At 42.0% G+C, this 12,482-nt stretch overlaps 1 protein-coding gene across 1 annotated transcript; it reads right to left on the minus strand.

Moving 5' to 3' along the window:
* Positions 1 to 621: 621 nt before the first annotated feature.
* Positions 622 to 5,937, minus strand: LOC129741338 (uncharacterized). The gene is made up of 2 exons (XM_055733061.1): positions 3,595 to 5,937; positions 622 to 3,489 (listed from the first exon to the last, which is right to left on the minus strand). Exons 1-2 carry the CDS (start codon positions 5,935 to 5,937, stop codon positions 622 to 624), a joined length of 5,211 nt encoding a protein of 1,736 aa, XP_055589036.1.
* Between the last annotated feature and the right edge of the window lie 6,545 nt (positions 5,938 to 12,482).

Genomic DNA, 12,482 nt, shown 5'->3' on the forward strand with positions numbered 1-12,482 from the left:
ACCGACAAAATTCCTTGTTTTTTCTCCGGAACTAAGAATTCATGAAAATTTTCTCGCCGATTAAGATAGTTTTTAGTTTATTATCACAAGTTCGGACAGATCTTGGTACTATTGTGCTTAAAACCCGGAATCACTGCTTCAAATCGAGAAAAAACAATGTTCCTATTGGATTTCCTACTAGTCGCGCTACTGAACACATTGGCATCAGATTGGTCGCGCTACACAAAGCGACCAGTATGACAGGTCTGCGCGATTTCCATGGAGATCAAATGAGAGCAGGTTAGTCGTGTGAACGTTGCGTTGTAGGTCGCGTTGCTAGTTGCTTCAGCATGACATCAGCCTAACTTATGCTGGTTGGCTGTGCGCTGTCAACAGCTGATGATTGAGTTATCGTCAAAGGAACTCAATTGGGTAACTCACGGTTATGCTTATTTAATAATTAGGTTGGTTCAATTCCAGGTGGTAATGGTAAGTATATGTAAATTTCTAAATCTTTTTTCATTTCAGGAAACATATTTCAGCAATTCTAACTTTGGGCACAAACATTCCGGCCACCTTGAAATGGCACATTTCAACACTTATCACTAACTTCAATTATGTGGAAAGCAGGTGCTTTATGGTCTACTTCTGTCGAACAGTTGTTTGGAGCGATTCAACGGCTGCTTCATTTTGTTCTGTTTCTGGTTCCGGCATGGGTAGTAAAGCAAGTTTATTGACGCATCGAGATATGCCGTCTCTCTTGGCGGTGCGTAGAGTAACCACTCGTACGACTCCGTCTTTTCCTGGATGAACATCTGTGATGATTCCAAGTGGCCATTGTGCCGGAGGAAGCAAATCATCTTGTATGATCACCATTTGGTTAGGTTTTATGACAGTCGATGGTTTGCGATGCTTGGTTGCGCGGGCTTGGAGTTGCTGCAGGTATTCCGGATACCATCTACGCCAAATTCGCTGGAAACGTTTCTGCGTTAGTTCCCAGTGCGTTAATTGATTATCGGGAACTTGTACTACATCTTCCTCGGGTGGTGCACGAAGGCTTTCTCCAATCAGAAAATGGCCAGGCGTCAAAGCTTCCAAATCGTCAGATTCGGATGGTAGTGGTATAAGCGGTCGGGAGTTGAGACACATCTCAATCTCGGATAACAGAGTCGTCATATCTTCATAAGTGATATTGGTTTGACCAATTTCTCGTAACAGGTGGTATTTGGCGGATTTTACAGCAGCTTCCCACAGACCACCGAAGTGAGGGGAACGAGGAGGAATAAAATGCCAGGTAACTCCAGACTCGGCACACCAATCAAGAATATTTTGACGCCCTCCCTGTGTAGTTTTCAGCATCTGATAAATCCTATGCAACTCATTATTTGCACCCCGAAATGTCGTACCATTGTCGCTGTGAATTTCGTGGGGAAAATTACGACGTGCTGCGAAGCGACGAAGAGCTGCGATAAAGGCTGGCGTTGATAGATCGGACACTAGTTCAATGTGAACGGCACGGGTGGTGAAGCATACGAAAATACACACATATGCTTTCGTCGGCCCCCTGTTCCGGACAGCAGATTTAAGATAGACTGGGCCACAGTAGTCTACACCACAGACCGTAAACGGTCTGCGAGGAGCCACACGGGAAGTTGGCAAATCGGCAATACTTTGTTGAATCATCTGAGGCTTGCTACGAAAACACCTGTGGCACTCATGGAATATGCGGCGCACGAGATTGCGTCCTCCTACAATCCAATACTTTTGACGGATCGTGGCGAGCATAAGTTGTGGACCGGCATGTAACAAATTCCGATGATAGTATTTGGCCAACAGATGTGAAAAGGGGTGTTTGGCGAGCAAAACCACTTGATGCTTCATTGCATCTGGCACGATAGCGTTGCTTAATACTCCTCTAAGGCGTATGATACCGTCGACGTCGAGTTTCAAACGTATGTACTTGAGTAAGGATGATGTTGGTAAACGACTGGTTGATTCTAGACTAGCCAGTTCTTCGGGAAAGGATTGCCTTTGGGCAAGTCGACACAAGGCAAGCTCTGCTTCTTTCAAATCGTTGGTGCCAAGGGCTTGAAGTGGTTCGATCTTCGTATTTCTTGACACAGCTTTCAGCGCACGGAAATATCTCATACAATAGGCGATCATGCGCCGCAGTTTCGGATAGTCGGAATACAAACTAAACACGTAATCGGCGAATTCCTGAACTTCAACAGCAGCGGCAAGTGCAACAGAAGGGACCCTTTCCTCACTAGTTACGGTTATCGGGATTGCAGGGAGCTCGGTACGCGGCCATTGCGATGGTGGAGATAAAAGCCATGGTGTTCCAGTCCACCAAAGAGGGTGATTGATGATCTCTGGTGGGTTTATCCCGCGCGAAAGTATATCAGCAGGGTTACAATCTCCCCGAACATGCATCCAAGATTTCACGTTGGTTGAATTCTGTATTTTGGAAACCCTATTGGCAACGAATGTCTTCCAGCGGTTAGGCGGTGATTGCAGCCACTGAAGGACCGTCGAAGAATCGGTCCAAAAAAACGCTTCTGCAGGTATCTTGAGTGCATGGCTGACCTTTTCATATAAGTTTGTAGATAGCACTGCTCCACAGAGTTCAAGGCGAGCAATGCTATGGTGACTTGATAACGGGGCGACCTTAGATTTAGACGTCAACAGGACAACGCGAATAACTCCTTTGCATTCGGAGCGGACATAGCAGCAACTTCCATATGCCTTCTCTGAAGCATCAGAGAAAAAATGCAGCTGAAAAGAAGTTGCATTTGTTTGCGATACATAGCGTGGAACTTCTATAGTGGAAATCACGTCTAGGACACCATGAAATTCTTTCCAATCAGTTTGATAAGAAGAAGGAAGAGGTCGATCCCACTCATAGGATTCTCCGGTCTCTATTCTAAGCGCCCATAATCTTTGCATAAACAGCTTTGCAACGGTAATGATTGGCCCTACTAAACCCAACGGATCAAAAATTTGTGCAATATACGACATGATTTGGCGTTTGGTAAGTACAGGTGTTGGTAAAGGTAGTTGAACTCGGAATCGTAGAATATCGGTCCTTGTTTCCCAAACAAGCCCGAGTGTGGAGACAGCTTGATCATCTTTCAAACTGTGGAAGGAAGATACAGCCAAATCTTCGAAGGGAACACCAACAAGTGCATCTGGAATATTAGATGCCCATTTTTTTAATGGGAAACCAGCAGAAGCAGCAAGTGCGGATGCTTCCTGGCGAAACCGAATGGCCGCCTGAATGGTCTCAGCCCCAGCGAGACAATCATCCATGTAAAAGTCATTCTTGAACACTTCTGCAGCAACAGGATACTTGTGCTTCTCTTCTTCTGCCAATTTTTGTAGTACTCGTGTGGCTAAGAAAGGTGCAGATGCAAAACCGTATGTAACTGTTTGTAATTCATATGTTGCGATGGACTCCTCTGAATTCGAGCGCCACAGAACACGTTGGTAAGGACAGTCGTCCAAGTGCAGCTGAATTTGACGGTACATTTTTTCAATGTCAGCCACAAGTGCAATTTTTTTTGTTCGAAAACGCATGATGATCGAAACAAGATCATCTTGAATGCTGGGCCCCACTAACTGCATATCATTGATCGAAAACCCAGTTGTCGTTTTACAAGATGCGTCGAAAACCACTCGGACCTTGGTTGTGGTACTCGACTCTTTAAAAACTGGATGATGTGGTAGATAGCAATGTGGAACTGTGTCGTCAATTGGCTCTGTCAGCTTAATCATGTGACCCAAACGCTCGTATTCATCCATGAAGTTATGGTATGCTTCACGGGTAGATGGATCTCGCTGCAACCTTCTTTCCAAACTTCGGAAACGGCGTTCGGCTATTGATCTGGATTCACCAACACATCTTAAGGGATCTTTAGTAAGTGGTAGTCTTACAACGAAACGACCGGACGAATCGCGGGTGGTGGTAGCACTAAAAACTTCTTCACACTTGGCTTCTTCGGCGGATAAGGTTTGGCACGGAGAGACGGAATCGAGCTCCCAGAACCTTTGGATGGCTTTCTCTAAGTCACGATCAACAGTTGTCAAATGACACGAACAAGGAACTTTGGATTGATTCATAGGTGCTGATCCGGATACAGTCCACCCGAAGACTGTTTCGACGAGAATAGGAAGACCATTACCAAGAGAGATTTTGCTGCCACCATGAAGTTCGTGATAGGCTTCTCCACCGATAACCAGATCAACATCAGCGGGAATAAAGAACAGTGGGTCAGCCAAATCAACATCAGGAATATTCCATGCAGATACATCAATCGGTACAGTTGGTAAGCAAACAGTTGGTTTTTTTAAGATTAAAAACTCTAACGTTGTGGAATAGTTAGTTAACTTGGATCGAATTCTAGCAGTCAGTTGGCATTTGACCTGCTTGGATGATTCACCGATTCCAGAAACAGCAATATCGACGGTAGTCCGTCGAAGATCGAGGGCGTTGGCTAACTTCTTCGTCATGAAGCTACACATACTGGCCGAATCAAGTAACGCTCGAGCAGGGTACTCCTTTCCATTCCCGTCCAACACTAATAATACTACAGTCTCTAACAAAACTGTGTTTTTTTCGGCTTGTACTGTCATGCTCACTTGTTGACCAGAAGTAGATGGCTGTTCATTATCCACGACAGGTATGGTGGCCGAGGGATGAGGGGCGGATAAAGATCTACGTTTAGGTGGTGGACTGATACTAGTGTTCCTTCGAGCTTCACGATGCAGCAGTGAATGGTGTTTTTCGTTGCAAAACCGACAAGTGTACTGCGATGTACAATTTCTTGCCAAGTGGCCAAAGTGAAAACAGTTCCAACATAAACGGTGAAGTGTCACCAGTTCTCGACGCTTACTCGAAGTCAAACTCGCAAACTTATTACACCGGAACAAAAAATGTTTTTCTGAACACGCTATGCACACCGGTGGATCGGATACAGTAGCGGCCACCAAATTGTACGGTTTTCTTGGTTGAAACCCGCTAACTTTAGTAGCTGCCGGAAAATTGCTGCGTGGTTCTTCAGCTACAATGGTTCTCAACATCATTGCTCTCGAGTAGAGAAAATCAACAAGTTCTTTATAAGAGACATCTCTACTGTCACTAGTTTTTTCTTCCCAAGCACGGAGCGTCGTGGGATCCAATTTGTAACTTAATAAATTTACCAGTGGGGTGTCCCAGTACCCAATAGGTTCACCAAGTTTACCCATAGCCTTCACATGGCGCTCAAAGTCATCGGTTAATGTGTGGAGGTCTTTTGGAGATTCTCTTTTCAGCGATGGAAGGTCGTACAGAGCTTTAAACAGTTGTCGTTTCAAATATCGTTGGTTGTCGTATCGCTTAATTAAAGATTCCCAAGAGGTCATATAATTGTCTGCCTCAACGTTTACGCTTTCAAAAGGTTTTTTGGCCTCACCTTCTAGAGATTGTAGAAGATACTGCAATTTTGCTACTGGTGGAACATCCGCATTCATGTGCACCATGGATTTAAAAGTATCGCGAAACGATAGCCACCGTGAAAAATCACCATCAAATTTAGGTAGGTCGATTTTTGGTAACCGTAAATGAAACACAGGCGCAGTGGAAGGAATTGATGCCACAACTGGCACAGTACTTGCCGCTCTAGCTTCCAACATATTCAGTAGAAACGCCTTTACCTCGCAAAACCGTTCCTCGATCGTTGATCGCTCTGCCAGGTGCATTTCTAAACGATCTGGTCCATCCCATTTCTCCAACACAGATTGTGATTTCTGGAATTGCTCGTAGATTCGATCAACCAAGTCCTGCCGAACTTGAAGGCGTCCTGCGTCACATTCGGGCTGGAAATCCTTAATAAATTTCTCAACGTCAGCCAAACTTGTCAAAACAGCTTTCCGACGAATGTTCGCATCCACCAATCTCTCATCAGATTTTGCTTTCGGCATTTTGGGAACCACTGCACTAGCTACCACCACAAAATACGAATAAATAATAACACAGCACAAAATCGATGCACTGGTTTCAAAAGACCCGACGGCGGGAGTACAAATTGTTCAATTAACCGTAATGAATTCGCACTCCAACACGGCGAAGAATGACACAATCGTTCGATGAAATTCTTCCCGTCGCGGATGTCAGATCGATACAAAATCGAGAACTATGTGTTAAAATCGACGTAGATTATCCTTCCCGTCACGACGCACAGTTCATTCGAGGAGACTACCACCCTTCAAATCCAATCGTATGAATTTCCGCAACTGCAACGCAATTCCTTTTTTTGTGCCACAGAACAATTTTTGCTGGGTTAACATCAACAAGGGCAGCAGTAGCAATCATGGACCATAGCTCCTAATATTCTGGATTGCCTCACAGTCCAGCATACAAAGCGCTTGGAAAATGGCTTATAGAATTGTTTCAGCCAGCGCGCCCAAAAGGAATCAAAATGGTGTACTCACCGCTACCTTCCTGTATGGGATGCTCCTCCTATCCGGTTCGAAGGACCAATGTTTAATCCCAAGGTAGCTTACCAGGGTTCCCTTAATCGGAGGGTTTTCTTCCCGTCGGTCTCTGGCGGGACAGGATTAGTAGCGGCACACCACTTCCAGGACAGCAACAGGAAACAGCAGCAGACACTTCAAACAGCAGCGAATAGTGGTTGTCGTAAACCAATTTTGCTTTCTTCAAAGCTACGAGATTCGCTTCACTACGATGCAGGTTCGGATGCGTGTAATGTTCCGTACGAACAGGATAAAAAAATGCGACCGAGTTCGACCGTTTATTCGACCGCCGAAAATTACGGAAATAAAAGGAGCCGGGAACCGATGTTTATCTTCCAGAATTCTTCTTACACTAACTTATGCTGGTTGGCTGTGCGCTGTCAACAGCTGATGATTGAGTTATCGTCAAAGGAACTCAATTGGGTAACTCACTATTAGATCGGTACTAACCAGGTTTCCGGAATTAAAAGAGAGTTTATTAAGTTGTTCACATGCACGGTTATATTTCGATCTTCCTCGTGTCCTGTCGCTCAAATAACTAACTCCCATAGTTTTTCCTGTCACTCGATTGCTTCGATCGATATCACATTCCCCCCTTACTTAGACAAAGATTCTCTTACATTGGAAACATAGTTTTTAAGATATTCTGGTCGTTTAGTTTCGCGTAAACTTCGACGCACTATGCAATCACCTTCATTAACGTCGTCCAGGTTGGCTTCCAGTGCTCTCTCCTTATTCCCTATCTGAGACTCCGATTGATCCCCACCATTTTTCATCTGAGAGTCATTATTTGACTCGTTGCACCCTTGATCAATGAGTTTCAGATGTGAAACATTCCTCTGGTATGTTTTTCCCGTTTCCAACGATCTTAAGTCAACGGTCGCTCCAGTTCTTGATACGATCTTGAATTTTTCGGGTCCAAAATTAGTACATAGTTTGTTGTCCTTGATTATCCGTTTCGCCACCACTACATCACCTTCTTTTAAATCGATCTGCTTTGCATGCCTTTTGTTGTTTAAAACTTGACTCGCCTCCAACTTCTTTTTCCAGTCCCGATCTCTGGTTTCCTCCCATAAAATTCCTCTTGAATACAGTTCCTCCGAACTTGGAATTTTATCCCTCATTACTCTTCCAAACATGAGCGTTGACGGCGCGATTCCTGTAACTGAATGGGGAGTAGAGTTGTACATCAACAGAAAATTTCTTAAATCCCATTTCCAGTCACTAGCGGTTTCCTGTTGGCTGATACGTAAACGTTTCAAAATGGAACTATTCATACGTTCAACCTCACCATTTGCTTGTGGCCAATACGGTGTTGTTCGTTGATGAGATATTCCGAACTCGTCACAAAAATGCTTGAAACATTCACTGGTAAACTGCGGCCCGTTGTCTGATCTCAATGACTCCGGAAAACCAAATCTTGTGAACGTTTCGAAAAGGGATTTAATAGTCAATTGAGTCGTGATTTGTTTCATAACAATAACTTCAGTAAATCGGCTATAATAATCAACGATAACAAGAAGATAATGACCTGACGGCAGCGGTCCCAAAAAATCAATAGCAACTTCTGCCCACGACCTTTCTGGCATTTTGGAGCGCAACATTGGCTCAGGTGGTCCCACTGCAGATACTAGGGTACATGACTGGCATTTCCGTACAAAATTTTCGACCTGTGCGTCCATATTAGGCCACCAAACTTTTTGACGAAGTCTCCGCTTCATTAAACTCATTCCCGGATGACCATCATGAGCGCACACCAGTATTTTCTCTTGAAGTCTTTGAGGAATAACTAATCTATCCCCTCGCAATAAAATATCGTTGAAAGCATGGATTTCCGACTTGAAAGGACTGTATGGTTTTAATCGATCAGACCAATTCCCTGTCATTAATGACGATTTAAGTTCAAGTAAAATTTCATCGTTTTTTAGCTCTTCCTCAATTTCTGATATTGTTACCGCCTTTGGTATTGAATTATCCATTAAAAACCCTATCAATTTATCTGTTGTCTGATCAAACATCTTGTCATTAGAAACGGAAAGTCTTGATAATGAGTCCGCCAAATTTGAAGCTCCAGGTTGATAAACGATCTCATACGTAAACGATTGAAGTCGTAGTACCCATCGTTCGATCCTTGGACAAGGACGAGATCTGGTACTAAAAAGGAATTTTAAAGCTTTACAATCCGTGATCAGGGTGAATTTAGTGCCCAGAAGGTATAAATAAAATTTTTCAACCCCCCACACGATTGCCAACGCTTCACGTTCGGTTTGAAAATATTTCCTTTCCAATTCAGAAAGTGATTTACTGGCGAATGAAATTATTCTGTTTTCTCCGTGCGAATTCTCTTGAAGTAATACTGCACCTAAACCCTCCGGACTTGCATCGACGATCAATTTAGTTTTGTCTTGCCGATCGAAAAACCCTAGAACCTGGATATCGCAAATGGCCTGCTTAATTCCAATAAAAGCCTGGTTTTGAGCATCTTTCCAATGAAAAGAATTACCCGATCGAAGAAGAATTCTCAAAGGATCCGTTTTAGCTGCCAGGTTCGGAATAAATCGTCCTACATATGTAACTAATCCCAGAAAACTTCTTAGCTCTGCTACATTCTTCGGTTCTCTGAATTTTTCCACTGCCGATACACGACTTTCCGTTGGTCTTATACCCTTTTCGCTCAATATGTGTCCCAGAAACTCTAATTCTGTTACTCCAAATAAACATTTCTTCTGATTGAGTAACACATCGTGTTCATTTAGTCGTTTTAAAAGTGCTTCAAGTCTCTGATCGTGTATTGCTTTAGATGGTCCGTACACAACCACATCATCAAGATAAACGATCACGCCTTTCAACCCTGCCAACATTGTATCCATTGTTTTTTGGAAAATTTCGGGTGCGCAACAAATGCCAAACATAAGTCTCTTGTATCTATAATAAACAATTCTTTTTAATTGAAAAAAAAAACTCTGGAATGTAATTTACATATTAAACTAAATTTTATTTCAATGTTTGACAATATGTATATATTTATTCACTTTGTTTACCTGAAGAGTCCATTCTTTGTGATAAAAGTCGTTATTGGTCGAGATCTTTCGGAGATTTCCAATTGATGGTACGCATCTTTAATGTCCACCTTGGAGAATATTTTTGCTCCATTCACGGAACCCAACAATTCATCAACTAACGGTAAAGGATGACTCTCTCGGAGAACAGCTTGATTTGCACGACGCATATCTATACAAAGACGTATGTCACCAGAATCTTTCAATACAACAACCATTGGAGACACCCAAGCTGAATATCCAGAAACTCGTTCGATTATACCTTGATCTTGCAAAGTCCTTAGTTTTGCATCAACTTTTTCTTCTAATGCATAAGGTGTTCTCCGATATGCCTGCTGAACAGGTTGTACATTTTCGTCGATGGGAATTTCTACCACAAAATCTCTGAACTTCGGAAATTCGCATGAAGACTCCGATATTTTTCCGATGTTAAACCCTATTTTGAGAACTTCGAGAATTTTGGAAGTTTGATCACCCAATAAACATTGTTGACCGTGCTTAGCTACATAAAATTTAGCTTCAGTTTGTCTGTTTCCCCCTTCAATTTTTGCCTCGAAACTGCCAAGTATTGCCATGGGTTTATTGGATGCGTACCCCGTGAATGTTCTATCTACGTGAGTTGTACAGTTCTTAACTTGTACCTTGAGTCTTTTCATTTCATTCCAAATGTCCTCAGAAATAATATTAGCCGCTGCTCCGGAATCTATGACCATAGGTACTCCTACACCACCGATTTTGAACAAAAATGTGTTCTTTCCCATAGCATAGAATATGTAATCGTCATTCTGTTCTTGTTCTGCGCCACTGACCATTCTTATACGCTTAAAAGGTCCACTCTGTCGCTGTTCCATATTTGCTCGCTTCCGACATTGTTTTGCCCAATGATCGGGTCCTCCACATTTTAAACATCTAGAGCCTAAAGCAGGGCATCCTTCCGAGCCTTGCATGTGACCTTTTTTCCCGCACGAAAAACAAACAGATTGTGTTGGATTGTTGAATTTTGAATATCGGTGGGATTTGTCAAAACCGGAACGATCAAACTTCTTAACTGTTTTTCGTTGATTCAAAACAGTTGGATTGTAAAAATTTCTTTGTTCTCCATCTCTTTGATCCAAAAATACTTTGCTAATGGGTTGTACATGCGAAGAACGAGATATTTCCTTTAACTTTTTCTCACTTTCCTCCAGCGCAACACCAAAAGCCTCTACTTCAGACAAAATCATATCTCGTTTCAGCATTTTTTCTTTAAGTTTATCTGACCTACATGTCTCTACAATCTGATCTACTATCATTTCTTCTGGTTCTTTAAATTCACACCTTTTCGCTTGACCTCTTAAACGCAAAACATAATCAGAAAAACGTTCCGACGGTTGTTGGATTATTTGCCGAAATAGATGCCTTTCATATGTTTTGCGTCGATACGGTTCAAAATGAGCGTCTAGCTTCGCAACCGCTACGTTATAGTAGTTGGGGTCAGGAATAACGTAGGATACATTCTCGATGTCTGGTAGATTGTCGTATATATCCCGTAAATCAGAACCCCCGAGGTATAACAATTTCGAACGTTTGTCGTATTGAGATTCTATCTTCTCGGACTCAAAATAACATTCCAAATCCCGTTTCCATCTGGCCCATGCCAATGGTAGTTGTGAAGACTCGATGGAAGTTATAAATGGTTTGATACGATTATCAGATGCTGACCTGAAGAAATCATAACATGAAAACAAAATCATTCCTTTTTATAATTTTTAATTTTTTTTTAATCAGAGGTGATTTATCAAACATACGCGTCATTTCTTAACTTTTTTTTTTAAAAATACGCAAAAAAAAAATAAAATTTACACGATGGTGGCCAATTCTTATATTAATCATTTAATTACTAAACGTTAATTGGCTTATTATTAAAAATATCGTCTCCAAAAGAGTGTTTTTTTTTTTTTTTTGTATATGCCGAACCCGCCCGATCCTTTTTATCAATGGCGAACCCGCCTGATCCTTTTTATCAATGGCGAACCCGCCTTATCTCTCTCTTGGCGAACCCGCCTTATCTTTCCATGGCGAACCCGCCTTATCTTTCTCATGGCGAACCCGCCTTATCACTTTCATGGCGAACCCGCCTTATCCTTTCCATGGCGAACCCGCCTTTTCTTTCTCATGGCGAATCCGCCTTATCATTTACATGGCGAACCCGCCGTCCAATTTCGCAAATCAATTTATTATCATAAAGACACATGAAATAAAAAAAAAAAATCTTAACTGACCAGTGACAAAAAACAATATTACAGATTCTGTTCATCAAGGTCCAGGAAACAAAAAATTTCAAGGAGTTTACCAGTAGTCATGGTAACTTGGGTAACTAAATTTTACGGTTCATATGAGAAAAAAAAAACTTGAATGACGCGTATTCGATTCAAATCTTCTCTACTATGTGCTGATTCTTTAGTACTTACATCTTTCCCGATTTACTCCTCGTCGCCAATATTAGATCGGTACTAACCAGGTTTCCGGAATTAAAAGAGAGTTTATTAAGTTGTTCACATGCACGGTTATATTTCGATCTTCCTCGTGTCCTGTCGCTCAAATAACTAACTCCCATAGTTTTTCCTGTCACTCGATTGCTTCGATCGATATCACACTCACGGTTATGCTTATTTAATAATTAGGTTGGTTCAATTCCAGGTGGTAATGGTAAGTATATGTAAATTTCTAAATCTTTTTTCATTTCAGGAAACATATTTCAGCAATTCTAACTTTGGGCACAAACACAATGAAATTAATCTCTGTTTTAAACTCTAGGAGAAGACAAGATTCGAAAAACAGATTTTTTTTCACTCATGGAAATTCGCAAATAAACTACGAGTGTTTTTTTCACTTTCTTTAATTTTTTATTAATTACAATGAAACCTGATTTTTACCTGGATATAACCCGGTTAA

This window comes from Uranotaenia lowii, chromosome 2 (genome assembly GCF_029784155.1).
Source record: "Uranotaenia lowii strain MFRU-FL chromosome 2, ASM2978415v1, whole genome shotgun sequence".
Taxonomy (NCBI): Eukaryota; Metazoa; Arthropoda; class Insecta; order Diptera; family Culicidae; genus Uranotaenia; species Uranotaenia lowii.

Bases quoted from the DNA above. Each gene is read 5' to 3' on its own strand.
- LOC129741338 (XM_055733061.1), bottom strand. From the start codon at position 5,937: ATGCCGAAAGCAAAATCTGATGAGAGATTGGTGGATGCGAACATTCGT. The intron at 3,490-3,594 runs GTGGGGCCCAGC...CGTCAAATTCAG, and splicing joins CGATCAATGATATGCAGTTA to CTGCACTTGGACGACTGTCC.